Source organism: Mustela putorius, unplaced genomic scaffold, assembly GCF_011764305.1.
Source record: "Mustela putorius furo isolate JIRA1106 unplaced genomic scaffold, ASM1176430v1.1 tig00000083_pilon_pilon_pilon, whole genome shotgun sequence".
Lineage (NCBI taxonomy): Eukaryota > Metazoa > Chordata > Mammalia > Carnivora > Mustelidae > Mustela > Mustela putorius.
In genome coordinates this window covers 16,809,459-16,827,340 of record NW_025421273.1, presented here as the reverse complement: position 1 = coordinate 16,827,340, position 17,882 = coordinate 16,809,459, and the positions used below count along the sequence as shown (strand labels likewise).

General features: G+C 47.1%; 1 protein-coding gene across 7 annotated transcripts in view; it reads left to right on the top strand.

The window, feature by feature from the left end:
• The window catches only part of SLC2A9 (solute carrier family 2 member 9), a 231,412-nt gene that overhangs the window by 157,220 nt on the left and 56,310 nt on the right, over positions 1 to 17,882 (top strand). For all 7 annotated transcript variants that reach the window (XM_013044754.2, XM_013044751.2, XM_013044752.2 and 4 more), the window contains 2 exons: positions 4,231 to 4,418; positions 16,761 to 16,871. In XM_013044754.2, coding sequence (XP_012900208.1) covers positions 4,231 to 4,418; positions 16,761 to 16,871 — 299 coding nt within the window. The remainder of the gene's footprint in view (positions 1 to 4,230; positions 4,419 to 16,760; positions 16,872 to 17,882) is intronic.

The following is a 17,882-nucleotide window of genomic DNA, read 5'->3' as shown; positions in this document are numbered from 1 at the left end:
ATACAGCTTAAAAAAAATAAGAGAGCAGATCAGTTGAATATACAGTGTTCTAAATGGAAGAAATAAAATAATCATAATAATAATTATTAGACACCATTTACGTGCAAGGCACATACATTGTCTTTTTTCCTCCTGGAGGGAAATCTTATGATTTCCATTTTGTGGAAGCCACTTAGAGAGAAGCACACAGGTCACGTGGGAGGGACAGGCTGGGCATGAAGCTGGGCCACTCTGTTTCCCCCTGCTTCCCACTGTACCACAGCCTCCCTGGAGTAGCTCCTACCTGGGGGCATCACGGGACGGGGGGTGGGGGGGTTGTGCATGGCAGGTGTGTGGCTGCATTGTCACAGCCAGGAGGGAAAGTGCCCCAAGGAGAAGGTACTCACCTATGACTGGGGCTGGGAGAGCTTCTAGAAGACCTGACTGCTGAGCAGGTCCTAGGGAAAGAAGGTTCTAGACAGGCCACAAAGTGCCAGAAGGAACCACATGTGTGAGGCACAGAGGCACACTTTGGGAGTGGGTGGCAGCCCTTCTCAGGACAGATGGGGAGGGGGCAGTGTCGTGGTGAAGGGGGGTGTGGACAAGGACTCTGTGGGACAGATAACATATGGACTGGGTCCTGCTGCGGGGAGCAGGACAGTGAAGGCTCGACTGCAGGAGGATGGTCATCTCGGAAGATGAAGACTGGCATGAGAATCCCACTGGGGAGATGCTGAGGCCTGAACTCAGACAAGACCTAGGGACTGAGAGGAGAATGCAACTCTTGAGATCAGGAAGGTGGCATCATGGGGCTCAGTAACAACATGAGACCTGTGAGGGGGGTCCCTCATCTCCTGCTTTCATTGCTACACCTTCCTTAGCCTGTTCCTGCCTCACTTCCCACCAGGGGAAAATCAGGGAAGGCTTCTTGGAGGAGGTGGTGCCTGAGCTGAGGCTCAAAGAACAAGGCCAAGTGCAGAAAGGTCAAAAGAACATTCTAGAGAGAGAAAAGAAGTAAAAGTATCACTGTCTTTTGTATCTTCTGAGTGCCAAGGCATGTGAGGCAACTTTCTGTGTTTTGGCTCACAGCTCAGAGGGCCCTCTGTCTTCTGACAGCCAGAAACGCCCCCCTCTTATTGGTGCCTCTCATAACTTAGCTCAGCTATTTACTGTTTCCAAGAGGACGGTTTTGAGTCCTGTGCCTGAGAGGATGCAGAGGGGATAGGAAGGGCCTATCCTTCCTAAATCCCACAGGGCCATTATTAGGGGTGTAGTGAGACAGTCATGGTGGGAGGTGCAGGGGGCTTATCCCGCAATTAGGGATGCCCACAGGGAGCAGGTCCCCCAGAGCAGCCCCGCACTGGGAGAGGGGAGAGGGCCTGGCAGGGAGGCGGGGATGGTACCTGCTCAGGGATGAGGTCCTTCTGGGAGGAGCCAGAAGCCTATTTGAAACAGTGGTTCTAAACTGGGGATGGCTTTGCCCCAGGAGACATTGGGCAGTGTCTGGTGACATTTTTTAAATCGCATAGTGAGATGTAATTGACCTATGGTATTTGGTGTCACGTGCTCAACATCGTGATTCAGTGTTTGTATAGAGCATAAAATGGTCACCCCAATCAGTCCAGCACAGGCACATCACACAGTTACAAATTTTTTCTTGTGATCTATAAGATCACAAATTTTTTCTTGTGATCTATATATAATAGATCTTAAGATCTATTCTTTTAGCAACTTTCAAATATACAAACAGCAATGTTAACTCTAGTCACTGTTCTGTCCCCAGGACTTGTTTATTTTATAACTGGAAGTTTGTACTTAGGACTGCCTTCGCCTGTTTGCTCACCTCTCACCTCCCACCTCTGGAAACCCCAGTCTCTTCCCTGTATCTCTGTATCTTTAAGTTTGGTTTTGGGGGTTTTGTTGTTTTGTTTTTGTTTTTGTTGTTTTAGATTCCATATTCAGTATCTGTCCATATTCCAGTATCTGTCTTTGTTGATTTACCTCACTTAGCATAATGCCTTCAGGGACCATCCATGGTGTTGCCAGTGACAGAATTTCCTCCTTTTTTTTTTTTTTAAAGATTTTATTTATCTGACAGACAGAGATCACAAGTAGGCAGAGAGACAGGCAGCGGTGGGGAAGCAGGCTCCCTGCTTAGCAGAGAGCCCTATGCAGGGCTCGATTCCAGGACCCTGAGATCATGACCCAAGCCAAAGGCAAAGGCTTATCCCACTCAGCCACCCAGGTGCCCCAGGATTTCCTTCATGTTATAGCTGAATAATATTCCATCATATAATAAGTATACATATACGTGTGTGTGTGTGTGTGTGTGTGTGTGTGTGTGTGTATCCCTTCCTCCATTAGTGAGTGGTGCATCTCTGTGTCTGCCATGAGACTCTCCCTCACCAGATACTCTTTCTCACCCAGTCACAGGAAACTTGTAAAAAGGGATGTTGGGGGTGGGGGTGCACACTGGGTGTGCCCATTGTGTGCCCACCCCAGTGGGTGGCTCAGCCAGTTAAATGTCCAACTCTTGATTTCAGCTCAGGTCATGATCTCGGGACCCTGGGATGGAGCCCTGCATCGGGCTCTGTGCTTAGAGGGGAGTCTGCTTGAGATTCTCTCTCCCTCTGTTCTCCCCACCCCCACTCACTCACTGTCTCTCTAAAATAAATATATCTTTTTTAAAAAGTAAGGGATGTGGAACACATAGAAGGAAACAATTTTTATGAACACATATACAGCAGGAAATTAAATTGATGCTTTAAAAGAAGGAGATCACAGCTTTTAAGAAATAAGAGAGATTTTTGTTCCAGGAAACTGTTAAATGCTGAACGTCAAATTTAGTTGAGAGCTTCCTGGCAGCCAAGGTGAGAGAGGAAAAAAAAGTCTCCAAATTTCTCTATATTTTACATGGAAAGCATGTATCTCAGGAAAGAGAGAGAAATATCTTCCTGCCCTCAAACTTTAGGATGGCTTTATAAAATGAATGCTGCGTTTTTGAAATTTGGGAAAACATTAGCCATACTATGGTGTAGTGCTGATGTGGAAATGTTACTCATTCAGCTACTTCTCCCATTTATCCTTAATAAAATCCTAAGAAAAGTATTAAATCATCGCTTAAAAAAAAAAAAGAAAGAAAGAAAGATTCTAAAGCCGTTTTCAGTGTACTACTGGAAATAACACCCCAGAAGCTTCACAGGCCTGCTTTTTGTAGAATCTGGAGCAAGTTTAACAGCCTTTTTTTTCTTTTTCCTGCTGCTTAAGAAGAGCAATTTCACATGCCCTGCAGTGCAGAGCGTGTTTTCAAGGATGATGCCCACTGTGTCTGGGATGGACTGTCCACAGGAGCCGTCACCAAAGCCACCTTTCTCTGTAGGAAGATAAATACTAGAGCACTGAATATTTAAATCTGTGCTCTCAAAGTGTCTCCTAATACCTGATTATTATGATCTCAGGGGTCTAATCAGTCCGCCCACCTTTGCATCTGTATACATGAAGGTTTGCACAATTAAGGGCTTGGTAACAAATGGTAGGTTCACTGAGGCTGGAAATTTGCTGTTTTCAGCCTGGAAAAGGCATAAGTCATGAGGGTGAGTTTGAATCCTGGGAAAAATAGCTCTCTGAGAATACATCCACCCACGGTTCCTGTGTTTCTCAGAGTCATATGGAAACGGCCTCATTTAGTTCAGTAGTTCTTCCAATGATAAGATCTACTCCCAGCATCCTGGCCAAGTGGAAGGCACTTGGTCTGACCATCTGAATACCTCTAACAAGGATGAGGACATGGGGCCAGACAGACAGGAGGCACCCAGTAAATATTTATCAAAAGAACACCTCCCATCTGCAAAGCTCTGGGCTAGGGTCAATGTACATACATGATCCAACTACTACCAAAGCCATGTGAGGCCAGAATGCTTATAAATGATGGACAAATGCACTGTGGTCAGAATGGGACTTGAACCCTGGGCATGCTCCTCTTTGTTCTGGGGGCAGTCAGGAGACTCCTGTTGTCTCCTGGCTCTTCTCCTAGCGAACCAGTGACCTTGGGCAAGTCACTGCACATCTCTGGGGCTCTGTTTCCCTATTTTCAAACGAAGTCTTGGAATTTCACAGATTCAAAGCCCCCTGCCAGCTCTATCCCTAACAAAGTGTGTGTCTGGGTGGTGGGACAGTCCCCGGATAGCCCAGTGTCTGACTCAGCAAGCATCCTAATCCCTGCTAAAAGTCTGTGATTGTCCCTCTTTGCAGCCTTCCAGACTTTCCTGGGCAAAGAAGATGTCTCCCGAGAGATGGAGGAGGTCCTGATAGAGAGCCGCGTGCAGAGGAACATCCAGCTGGTGTCTGTGCTGGAGCTGCTCCGGAGTCCCTCCGTGCGCTGGCAGGTCATCACAGTGGTCGTCACCATGGCCTGCTACCAGCTCTGCGGTCTCAACGCGGTGAGCGTCCCTGCACAAAGGGAGGAACTAGAGGGAGGTGGGGGTGGGGGTGGGGCAGGGCTTGGACCTCAATACCAGGATCTGGTCCCAGCTCTGCCACCTCTACCAGCTTTGTGCCATCAGGCAGTCACACAATCTGATCCAGCCTCAGTTTCCTGATCTGTAACATGGGCTGACGTAATACAGAAATAAGCCATGCAGAGTATTCAATGTAGCAGCTACACAGTCACCCCTTAGTAAATTATTTCTGATCCCTAAAACTCAGATTTCTTAATAAAATGGGTAAGTGAAAGATGACTTAAATAAAAGTACTCTTGGTGGGACTGATTTGAACATGAAACTTTGGCCTAAGAAGACCTTAGGCTTGAAAGGAAAACTTTTTCAGGGCCTGAGCTGATGTGGGCAAGGATATTGGACAGTGGGGGTTCGCCAGACCCTCTGATAGCTTCTGCTGCCCCTTCTTTCCTGGGGAGCTCCTGAAGGTAGAACTCAGGAATCCCAGGGAGACAGACTCGGGATCGTTATCACCATTGCTTTGGAAAAATGGTGGGTCTGCCTCAAGGAGTAGTGAGATCCCCATTTATGAAGGTGTGCAAGCCAGTTGGCAGGGCAGTGTAGAGGTACATACACAGCTCAGGAGAAGTGGGGCTGGGCCCAGAAGGAGGAAAAAGGGGACCTTCCAAAGAGCCTCAGAGAAAACAACCCCTCTGTGTTCACGACCCTGGCATCCCCTGAAAGTCAGCCAGGAGGGTGTTTGGGGCACGTAAGGGGAGGTGACATGAAAGGGGAGGTGTCCCTGTCCGGAGAAGGAAAAGTGACAGCATGGAAAGTTCCAACCATAGTGTTTTGCCACATTTCAACTACTCTTTTTTTTTTTTTTAAGATTTTATTATTTATTTGACAGACAGAAATTACAAGTAGGCAGAGAGGCAGGCAGAGAGAGAGAGGAGGAAGCAGGCTCCCCGCTGAGCAGAGAGCCCGATGTGGGGCTCGATCCCAGGACCCTGAGATCATGACCTGAGCCAAAGGCAGAGGCTTTAACCCACTGAGCCACCCAGGCCCCCTCAACTACTCTTGATTCTATTTTTGGAAACACTGGGATGAAATGAAATCATCTGGAAACCTACTTGTTTGTACCTTTTTCCTTGGTCTGGTTAAAGTCAGCAGAAGGAGGAAGGGCCTGGGCCAACAGCATGGTCTTGGACAGATCTTGCTGTTTCCTCCTCTTTGCACCTCCAGGCTCAAAGCCACCCACCCTGTTCTGAGAAGGGAGAGAGGGATCCGTTTCTTAGAGCTAACATTTAGAGTAGTAAAGCCACATATGGAATCTGTATTTAATGAGGCATTTGGAGCAAGAACCATGACATTTCTAAACAGAATTCTCTCTTCTCCTGGGACATAACTTCCTCTATAAATCCCACAGGGTGCATCTCAACCCTGCTGCATCACCATAGGATGGGGAGAAACCATCTCATGCGCTCCAAAGGCTGGCAGTGGGGAGGGCTCAGCTCCCATGTGTCCCACCGTCCTCGTCCTCATAGTAACTGCCTTTCATCTGTTTTGTTATTGTCATGAGTGCATTTAACATGAGCTCTCCCTCCTTAACAAACGTTCAGCTGGGGGCGCTTGGGTGGCTCAGTGGGTTGAGCCTCTGCCTTCGGCTCAGGTCATGGTCTCAGGGTCCTGGGATCCAGCCCCACATCGGGCTCTCTGCTTGGCGGGGAGCCTGCTTCCTCCTCTCTCTCTGCCTGCTTCTCTGCCTGCTTGTGATCTCTGTCAGATAAATAAATAAAAATCTTTAAAAAAAAAAAAAAAAACATTCAGCTGTGCCATGCTGGACCGCGAAATGTAGGCACGGGGTCGCAAAGCCCCTCTGCAGAGCCATGCGTCTTGCTTCACTGAAACTTCGCACCGCTGATTAGCAGCTCCCCATTCCTTCCTCCCTCAGCCCCTAGCAACCGCCACTCGGCTCGAGTTTGTGAGTTTGGCTGCTTTAGATACATCGCTAAAGTGCAAGCACCCGGTGTTGGTCCAAGCGTAGTGTCCACCAGGTTCATCCTTGGGGTCATGGGCTGCAGGCTAGCCTTCCTTTCCAAGGCTGGGTAACAGTCCATAGCACACACACAGGCCACATCTTCTTCATCCATCCATCCATCAACAAACATTTAGAATAGTTCTACACCTGGGCTTCCATGAATAGTGTTGCATTGAATGCTGGCATGCAGATCCCTCTTCAAGATTCTGATTTCAATCCGGTTAAAAACCCAGAAGTGAGATGCTGACTCATACTGCAGTTCTAATTGTTTAAGAAACCTCGGTGTCATTTTCCAGAGTGGCTGCACCAGTTTACATCCCCACTGACAGTGTGCAGTGTTCTAATTCTTCCACATCCTCACCAACACTTTTTTTTTTTTGTAAGAGATATCCTAACATGTGTAAGGTGATGTCTTGCTATGGTTTCGATTTATGTTTCTCTGATGATGAGTGATGTCAAGTGTCTTTTCATGTGTCTGTTGGCCATTTGTAGGTCTTTTCTGGAAAAACATCTGTTCAGGTCCTTTGCCCATTTTTTAATGGAGTTTTTTGGAGGCTTTGGGGAGGGTTGTTTTATTGTGTTTTGCTTTTCTGTTGAGTTGTAGGAGTACCCTATATATTTTGGCTATTAATCCCTTATTGGATACATGGTTTGCCAATATTTTCTCCCATGCTGTAGATTGCCTTTCCACTCTGTTGATAATTATTTTTTGCTGTGCAGAAACTTTTTAGTCTGATGTACTCACAGTTGTTAATTTTTGCTTTTGGTGTCATATCAAAAAAAAAAAATCACTGCCAAGACCAATGTTACAAAGTTTTTCCCCTATATTTTCTTCTAGGATTTTTACAGTTCTTATGTTTATAATCTTTAATCTATTTTGAGTGAAGATTAACATCCAATTCCATTCTTTTGTAGATGAAAATCCAAAATTTTCAACACAATTAGCCAGACTATCCTTTCCCCATTGAATATTCTTGGCACCCTTTGGCAATCAGTTGGCCACATTTGGGTCTATTTCTGGTATCTCTGTTCTGTTTCCTTAGTTTATATGTCTATCTTTATACCAGTATCACACTGCTTTAACTACTGTTGCTTTTTAATATATTTTGAAAAGAGGAAGTGTGATGCCTTCAGTTTTGTTCTTTTTAAAGATATGGTTTCATATGAATTTTAGGATTTTTTCCCTATTTCTGGAAAATATGCCATTGGGATTTTAATAGGGATGGCATTGAATCTGTAGATCATTTTGGGTATTGTGACCATTTTAATAACATTAAAGCTCCTGATCCATGAATGGAATATTTTTTCCATTTATTTGTGTATTTAATTTCTTTCCTTAGTGTTTTGTAGTTTTCAGTGCAAAAGTCTTTCATTTCCTTAGTTAACTTTATTCCCAAGTATTTTTTGATGCTATTGTAAATACAATTATTTTCTTAATTTCCCTTTCAGATGGTTCATTGTTAGTATATAAAAACACAGCCAATTTTTGTATGTTGTTTCTGTTTCCTGCAACTTTACCGAATTTATTAGTTCCAACAATTTGTATGTGTGTGTGTGTTGTGTGCATGTATGTGTGTGTGTGTGTGTGCTATCTTCAGAGTTTTCTACATTTAAGATCATGCCATTTGCAAACAGTGATGATTTTACTTCTTTCTGCTTTGTTTGACTTTTTTTTTTCCTTGTCTAATTACACTGGCTAAGATCTACAGTCCTGGGTTGAATAGAAGTGGTGAGAGTAGGCATCCTTGTCTTATTTCTGATCTTAGAGGAAAAGCTCTCAGTTTGCTGAGTATGATGATATTATGATATGATATGTTAGCTAAGTATGATGTTAGCTCTGGGCTTGTCATATATGGCCTTTATTATGTTGAGGTAGTCTCCTTCTATTTATTGCTTATTTAGGATTATTTTTATTTTAAAAAATTTTTTAAGATTTTATTTTTTTATTTGAGAGAGAGAGAATGAAAGAGAATGCACAAGAGAAGGAGAGATTCGGCAGGAAGAGCAGACTCCCTGCAGAGCTGGGAGCCCGATGCAGGACTTGATCCTAGGACTCCAGGATCATGACCTGAGCCGAAGGCAGTCGTTTAACTAACTGAGCCACCCAGGTGCCCTGTTTAGGATTATTTTTAATCTTTAAGTCAGAAGTAATACTTCCCACTTGGCATGCTTAACTTGAATGGAGCAAAAAGTTCTGGACCCATATTCAGAGGCTGGGATTTCTGTCTCACTGTGACCACAAGCCTGCAGGGGGAAGCCTAGGCCAGTTACTCCCCTTACCCAGCCTCTGTCTGCTCACCTGTAAGAATAATAATAAAGCTCACAGTCACTCAGCCCTTAACATGAGCCAGAAGTTTTCCCCATGGCTGTCCTGTGACTTAGACACAGTTAGGCACAGAGATGTTGAGAGATTTTCCCTAGATCACACAGCTACAAGTGGTAGAAAGGGGATTTGAGCCCCAGCGATTTGGCCACAAGGTCTAGCCCCTTGAGCCCTGAGCAGGGAGCATCCCCAAGGCCACCTTTGAGCATCTTCATATGTGTCACTGGGCTGTGTCCCCAAGTCATCCCTAGGCAGCCAGTAAGTAAGTCCTATGCTCACTGTTTTACATTTAAAAAGACAAACACTGGTTAGCAGCCACCTCAGCATCAGAGTCCGGCTGTCCTGGGCCTCAGTCCAGTTGTCCCCTGCACCACTGGCTTCTCAGTCCAGATAATGTGTGAGCCAAGAAGGAATGCTGTCTACCAGGTGAAAAACTTCAAATGCCCTTTAAAACTTGCTTTCTTCCCTTAATTGTCCCAGAAATTATTTGAGGGGACATGGTCTATAGTTTAAAATGTTGCAAATACTGCTCGGCATCTCCCTATTTATCACTTTATTCTAGCCCCAAATGTCCTGCAGGGTAAATGGTGCCATCCTCATTTTCTACAAGAAGAAATGAGTTTTCCAGAGGACCAAGCGCTTGCCGTGGGTCACAGGGGGAGGGGTGCCTGTGCTGTCAAATTCACACTTCCCGGCCCCCGTACCCTGCCTTGGAGCACCTGCCCAGGCTCGGCCAGCCTGTCTCTAAGCCCAGGTGTCTGCACTAACCCAGCCATTTTCAGCCTCAGCACTGTGCACACTCGGGGTTGAAAAATCCCTTGTCCCGGGGGACTGTCCTTTTTACTACAGAATGTCTCAGCAGTCCTGGCCTCTGCCCGCCAGGTGACAGTAGTCTACCCCACCAGTTGTGACAACCAAAAATGTCTCCAAACGTTGCCCAGTGTCCCCTGGGGGTTAAAGTGCCCTCAGGTGAGAATCACCATATTAAGCAAACATTACGTATTGCCCAGTGCATTTTTTGCTAAGAAGTCAATAAATAGTTTCCGCATACCTTAGAAATCAAGAGGAAGTTGGATTTAACATTTTAGTTGTTTCTAAATTCTTTTTCAGTGTGGGATTGTTTTTTCCCTCCTTCTCACAATGGCTTTCAAATTCCCTCCTCTAAAATTAGACCTGTCACTTAAAATTCCTTATTTTCTGCAACTGCCTTCCTCCTGAGCGGTTTGTCCTTTGCATGAAAACCAGACTTCTGTGTGAATGCTCTGTCTCTCACGGGCGAGGAGCCTCCTGGTTACAGAGTCCTTCCCCGAGGAGGTCACAACAGCTCATACACCCCCACTACCACTTCTCTCACCATGACCATCCTCGGAGGCTGCCTCTCATGGTCCCTGTGTTTCCAGCACCCAGAGCCACTCATGGCGCACAGGAGACACCAGAGCATTTGGGGAAGGAAAAAGGGGAGGTGAGAAGAACAAGGGGCAGGGAGGGGGCTGCTTCTACCAAGTCCTTGGGCTGTCCTCAGACTTCCTGGATCTTCTGAAATACCAAGGGTTATGGTGGTACTCTTACCTACACCTTGGGTCCTTGGGTTGCCCTTCCTTCCTCCAGAGTCCTTCCCAGAGCTCCTCTGGGCCCATTTCCTATCATGGAAAATGGGGATGACAGTACTCAGGACTTGGAGCTGCCATGGGGATTATACGAAATGACATGGAATGGCTCACAGATGCTAACCGCTGAGCTTACTGCCCTTCCCAGCAAGACTGTTTCTAGCACTGCATTATTCTCTTGATGCCACACATTTCCAAACTTTGCTCCTTCCACTCTGCATCTTGGTTGGGAAACAAGACACAGGAGCTTGTAGAAATGGACAGAAGACAAGAGTGCAGCCTGCGGATAAGCCCAGTGATGCCCTTTCTGGATCCTCAGAGGCAGTTTACTGCTGCCTGGGCTTGTCCACTCAGTGGCTGCCCAAGGATCCCAGTGTTCCTGGTTAACTGTGTGTCCCTCTGGTCTGTCACCTGTATAACTGTTGTGTAATACCTCTGTTTGCTGCTACACCTGATCTGTGAGGGAGAGGACAGGTGTGCATGTTTCCCCCACGTGTTGTGATGCTTACAGTAATTGCTGTGACTAACAGAGCTGCAGACATCCTGCGCCCTCCACAAACAACCAAATGGCAGGGAGGCAAGGCTGGGAGAGTGGAAAGAGGGAGACAGAAAGCCTGAGATAGGACACTTTCCCCGGAGCTGGCTGGGAGCCCCGTGAAGGTCCATCTCCCTTGCCCAACCATCATCAGGAACCCTGAAATTCAAACCCCAGTTTGCACAAAACTTCTAATCACAAATTCAGAAGCATTGTAAATAGCTTTTGTTTTGAAGTCTCTTCCCAAATAACATCCTAATTCAAATTACAAGAATTGAATGTTCTGTTGCCTTAGTAACTGAGACCATCTCCCTAAAAGAACTTGCCATATACCCAGATGGAAAGCATGCTACCTGGAGTCCCTCTGTGGGGCCACCCTCACACTGTGATCAAGAGCACATGTCCTGGACTCAGCTGTGTTCAACCGCAAGCATTGAGCTTGTGGGCCAAGAGCCAATTTGCCATGACTGCTCTGTGCCTCAGTTTCCCCAGCTGTAAAGTGGTGCCTTTTTCATTCGATGGCAAGGAGATGGATGAAAGGTTGTAATGTCCTCCACACCAGGCTGGCCACACAGGTGGTGCTTGACACCCTTAGCTATTATCTTGTCAAAAGAGCCCTGCCCTGAGACCACGGTGCCTGGGTTTTTGCCCACACCCCTGACCTCCCAGCCCTGGAACCCTGGGTGGGCTGTTTAACCCCTCTGCCCTCGGTCACTGAGCTATGAATGGACAGGAGACTCAGAGGTGGTATCAGTTGGCTGAGGGCTGGGCTGGAGAGAGGTTATGTTTTCACCTGTAAAAGGAGGAGTGAGACTAGGTAACCCAACACTCTTAGGAAAGCTTTTAAGAGCTAGCATATCCTGGAGCACCTGGATGGCTCAGCCATTAAGTGTCCAACTCTTGGTTTCAGCTCAGGTCATAATCTGAGTGTAAGGGATCGAGCCTGGAGCAAGTAAAATCTTTAAAAAAAAAAAAAAAGATGATATGTTCTGGACACTCTTCAAGTCCTTACTGTGTACCTTCTGGATTTCCATGAAGAGTGAGAGGCCGGGGGGGGGGCACTCCCAGCTGAGCGCTGAAAGGCACCCCCAAAGGGCCATCCAGTGGGTGCTCATGTACACAATCAGGATGTGAAGTGGGCCCCAGGAGAGGCAGGGGAGGCGGTCACTCATTCCTGCCCCTCTGTGGTCAGGGCGAAGGGGGCCTGATGGGATCGGGGGCGACACTAGCTTAGGGAGTCTGGGGCCCAGGCTCTCAGGCATTGCCAGGAGAGCAGAGAGTCTTTCTTGCAGCAGGGAGTCCTCCTCTCTTTGCAACAGGGACTATCGTTACTCTTTCTGGGATGTTCTCTTCCCTGCAGCTCTCAGATCTGCTGGCCCCGGCAGAACCCCCAGCACATTCCACCTCAGGAGGGGAGTCAGATGCCTCTCACCTCAAGGCAGTGGAGGCCAGAGGGGTTGAGAGAACCTGAATGGACATCCCAGTCCTGCCATTCTCAGCTGCTCTGTAGCCCTCACTGGCTGAGATTTACTTTCCTCATCGGTTAAATGGGGGCAAGACACCTATCATTGGATCGTGTGAGGATAAAGTTAGGGCATGTGGGTGATAGGTTTGCAGGGTATGATATACAAGCCCCTCTTTTCCCCCTTTGAAATTCAGAGCAGATTAGAGAGATTGGCACAGGAATCAGATGGGTTGGGATCCGAGTGTGCCCTCTACTCCAGGCGGAGCTGGATTGGAGCGTGTAACCCCAGAAGCTGCTGTGAATTCTGCATTACCAGATTTAAGGTGCCTACCCAGGCCCAACAAGAGGAAGCAGCCCCAGCCCAGCGTCACTGGGCAGGTCCACCCTGCATAGAGAGAGCAGAGGGGACACCAGTGGCCTGCAGGAGGCAGTTCACAGTCATTCCAGTAGGGGGCGCAAAGAAGCCTGTTAGTGCCTCCTTCCAAGAGCCCCTGCCAGCCTTATCCCTTACTCCTTATGCGGTTCCTGTCCCTTGGGCTGAAAGAGACAAGAGATGAAGGGAATGGGGGTCCCAGCCATACTGTAGGTGAAGCCCTGGGACCTAGTGTTTATAAGTGACAAGATCTCCTCTGTCTTCTCTACTTCAGAATAGATCCTGTGTGTCACCGTCGGTTTGTGGAGACCATCTCTGTGTTTACAACTCTCTTCCTCTGACCTCCACTTCCATCTTTGCACCTTCTCTCTCTGACCTCTCTCGTGATTACATCTCTAGCTCCCCTAGATAATTTGGGATGATTTCCCCATGTCAAGACCCCTGAACTTAACCACGTCTTCAGAGCTCCTCTTGCTGGGTCATGTAATCCATTCACAGGCTTATGGGATTAGGACGTGGACACCTCTGGCGGAGCAATTCTGTGTGTGCGAGCACGTGCTAAGGCCATATTTTACATTCATATTCTGTAAGAATCAGGCTGTTCTGGGCAAGGACAAACCAGGGGGTTTCTTGCTTCTGAAGTTTGGCCAGAGAAATGGGTGAAAACACATGTCTCAGTAGGGGGACCAACTGCAGTCAGGGTCGTGGGCATATATGGGAGTCGGGGGGAGGAGGAGGAATGGTGGATGGAAGAGGAATCTTGTCAGCCAGCTGCACGGACAACCCCAGCATAGCCCGAGCAGCGGAAAGAACTGTGGGGCGGGAAGCACACAAGCCTGGGTTTGCACCTTGCTCTGGCCTTACCGGCTGCGTGTGGTCTCTCTGATCCTAAGGCAACGTCACCTTCACAAGCTGTTGAGAGAGTTGGAAATGATGACACCTGTTATGCTTGGTCTCTAACACATTGTCAGGAGTTAAGAGGGAGGCTTCGGGGCATTGGGGACAGACAGTCAAGAAGTAGGCTGAGAAGCAGCTCCAGAGGGCCTTCCTCCCCAGGGCATGCACAGAACTGACATTTTCCTTTACCAAAGAGCAATGGTGTCTCAATAGAGAGATGGAAATCTTCTAGAATGATACCCACCATTTGTTATCTACCAATTCTATAAAGGACACTTGGGGTGCCTGAACGGCCCAGTCGGTTAAGCGCCCGACTCTTAATTTCGGCTCATGTCATGGTTCCAAGGTCTTAAGATCAGGCCCCACGTCAGGCTCCATGCTCAGTGCAGAGTCTGCTTGTCCCTCTTCCCCCCGTCCCTCCCCCAACTCGCACTTGCACTCGCACCTGAGTTTTCTCTCTAAAATAAATAAAATCTTTTAAAGATGCTTTACTTTGTCACTTGAAAAATGTTTACAACCACTCTGAAAGACAATTTTTTTTTTTTACCTTCTTCAAAGACATGTAGTCCCTTGCCTACAGACCCACAGATCACCAGAGGCTCATTGGGTTTGGAAGCATGTGTTTGGGCCTCCAAATTGCTGATCCTTCCAGTCCACCAGCACCCCAGTACCTCCCCGCCCCCCGCCCACCGCAGGAGGGGACTGTCAGCAAGCAACCCTCGAGAGGGTTTGCTGAGGAACACACCCCACCTTTCCTTGTGCTTCCGTGGTGTACTGCCCCCTCAAACTGCCTGATCACATAAACCTTAGCAGGAGTAGAGGCCGTCCCCCTCCTGCTCTATAAGATCATTCAGCACGAGACAAATGGCTTCTGGAGCCTGCAGAACGAGACAAGCAGTGTGTGTGTGTGATGGGCAGGCCTTCCCCCCACCCCCTCCAAGGAGCAGCCCAGCAGGACTTTCTCGCAAGCCCTGGAAAGGGGGAGATGGTCTGAAGGGCTGATTTCTGCCTATTGATGGATAAATGCATTTACTAAGAAATGACTCTAGAGCCGCTTTTATGAGCATCCCCCCCCAAAAGCGTGTAATTTATGCACCATGACCCTCTTTGCTGACACTGAAGCCCCTCAGGGAGGCCCAAGGCAGTGTCGCTACAGGGAAAGTTGCAGGAGGAGGCCACGGGGGAGGCCAGGACACAGCGCCTGCAGGAGAACACATACTCCATGGGGTCAGAGGCTGACAGTTCTGGGGTTCAGACTGAAGCAGCACAGTAGCCTGGGAGAGCCGTGGCTGTTAAAAATCAGTGAATCTGGGTAAAGATTAAGAAAGTCCTTTAAACCACTCTGATCCAGCTCTGAAGATCAGTTACCTCCCAAAGGAGAGGAGATTATACAAACAAATCCGGTGAAGACTGGGGCTTTCTGGAACAATTTTAGCTTCTGTCACAGCCCTAAGAGCTTTAAGAATTAATGAATTTATCAGGAACCACTTCTGTATTCTGTGAATGTGGAAGCAAAGGAAGACTCTAAAATTCTAATTTATCAGCTCAGACAAATGTGGGGCAGACACCAGCAAGAGGGTCTTTGTTTTAAGAGCATTAAAATGCATTTTGCTGAGAGAGGTATCAATGCCAGCAAGCTCACAGAAATTCGTGTAGTTGTTTTTACTGGCCTCTGAGTGTGCCTATAACTTTAGGAAGAATTACTCCTCTCGCTAAGAGATAAGCCATCTGCAGATATTTGTAGGTCCTAAATTATATCTTCTCCCCACAAGGCATGGAAAATGTTTTGCTAAACAAATGCCGGTAACAAGACGAATCTGTACAAATGAGAGCTGCTTCCAAAAATGAAGTGAGAGCAGTGCAAAGAGCATGGCCAGCCAGCGTTGGGCCTGACAAGTTATAAGCAACAAGCTCTGATGTTTCTGCTAAATAACGATGAGGGTATAAATGCTTCCAAGCCTTCGTAGGTGGCGGGTTTCCTTGTCAGATGTTATGTAGAGGACAGCTTGGTTTTCTATCATTTAGCAAAGTGCTCTTTAAGGAAATGGCTGGGGTAGGAGGACACAAATGGCTCATGTCCAGCCTAAGGACCCGAAATTTACTATTTAAGTAAATAGAGAACAGTGTCAATTCTTACCCAATTCCTGACACCCCACGGGAGGGGCATGGCTGTACTCTTTGACCAAGGAGGGGAAGGAAACCCAGCAGGACAGAGTGAATTGCTTGAGGTCACAGAGCCTGTTCAAGACGGAGCCAGGTCTCCAACCTCCAGTCAGTGATCACCCGATGCCCCGTGAGTGTCATGAGGGTTAGGTTTGGACTCAAGCGGCAGAAACCTCCACACTGACCTAACTTCCCGTGAGGGAAATTGGGAAGGGAGGGCAATCCAGATTTATGCCTATTGTCCTGAACTAATTATTAACCATCTCAAAGGTGCCCAGTTCTGGTTAATAAATTATACTATCACTCCAGTGAGCAAGGACACAGGCTCCTAACTTCTTGCTCTAGCATCTGGACAGGTTCCTTCCATCCCAAAGCAGGGGCTCTATGTGTAGTTGTGCAGGTTGTGTGTTATGCAACCCTCAGGGCATCATTCACATTGTCCACATTATAGATTTATTGTGACAGTTTTCTAATGGATGACCATAAAATGTCTTGTGGATCAGAAACCTTTTTTGTTTCTCACAAAGTTACCATGGGGGCAGCCATGCTGTCCTGAGGTTGCCTCATTATCCATTAGAGTTGCTGAAGCTCTAGCCATTACGTTCACCATCCTGACAGCACAAAGGAGGAAGGACAAAAAATGGGATCAAACCTCCTTAGTGGAAAGCTCCTTTTAAGATTTCTGTTCATATCTCATTGCCACAATTAGATCAGCACATGTTGCTCCCAGTGCTGTAGCTCTGTTAGTAATGAAGAAGGGCAAAGGTAGGAGAAGGAAGAAAACGAATAGCTGGCCACACCACTCAGCCCCATGCTGGGTGTAACAGCAAATCGCAGAGACCACCTTGCACCTGAATTCAATTGGGGAAATAGATGCCTTTTACTGACACTCCTTTGTTTTTGTTTGTTTGTTTGTTTGTTTTGTTTTGTTTCCGGCATTATAGATTTGGTTCTACACCAATAGCATCTTTGGAAAAGCTGGGATCCCACCAGAAAAGATCCCATACATTACCTTGAGCACTGGTGGAATCGAGACTTTGGCCGCCATCTTCTCTGTAAGTGAACTGAGAGCTATTCCTGAGAACACCATAGTGGGCGAACAGCGTCATGGGGCCTCCCAGGCAACAAATGTGCTTGTCTTTAAAGGAGCATGTCCTTTGTCACTCCAAAAGTGTCTGAATTTTAGGGTGTTCACCCATCTAGAGAATATTATCTATATTTTGCTCTCCTACCTATTGTCTTTTAATGAAGAGTTCCCTTCTCTCAACTCTCACCCTGGGGTCCCAAATCAGTGTCCCTGTGAGCCTAAGGTCCATTGCCATGACTTTAAAAACATTTCCACATTAGCTGTCACCTTTCTTCCCTAAAGATGTAGGAGTTTGCAGTCAGAAGAAAGGAGAGAGGACATTCCAGCCGACTGGTATAACAGGGGTTGGCTTTAATAATAAGCAAAAGTGTCCAAAGGAAGACACAGAGCTCATCCTTCTTTCTCAGTCTCTAAGATTCACAGTAAACATACCACAGGGAGGGAGTTGGGAGACTTCAGAATTTTGCAGAAATTGCACAGCTTGGGGCCATCAGACTAGATTAGATTTGAATCCTGGCTCTGAAATTTCTTGGCTGTGTGATGCTAGATAATGCTCTCAACCTCTCTGAGCTTCCGTTTCCCCTTGTAGATGTCTGGTTCTCTTCTACCTTATAGATGTGTGGTCTGTGCTTCCCGTTTTAGGAGCACTGTCTACGACAGGGCTCCTTTCCAAAGGACAGAATGGAGGGTAGAATCAGAGGGAGGTTCTCTGACCTGCACGGAGTTGCTCATTTATTTCCACTCTCACGCTGACTTCTTCTGGCAGGACTGAGGCCGTGCAGACAGGCGGAGGCTTCCAGTGGCATTTCTGACTCGTCGCTTGTGACAGAATGCTTTGTTTTGCTCCTTGCTCATAATGGGTCATTCTAACAAGATGCTTCTAAAGATGGGTGTCGATCAAGTGTTGAGGACTGAAGTTCGTCTCCTTTCATTCACGGTCTTTTTGTTAGAGAAAAATATCTCACTGTTTCACAATCTG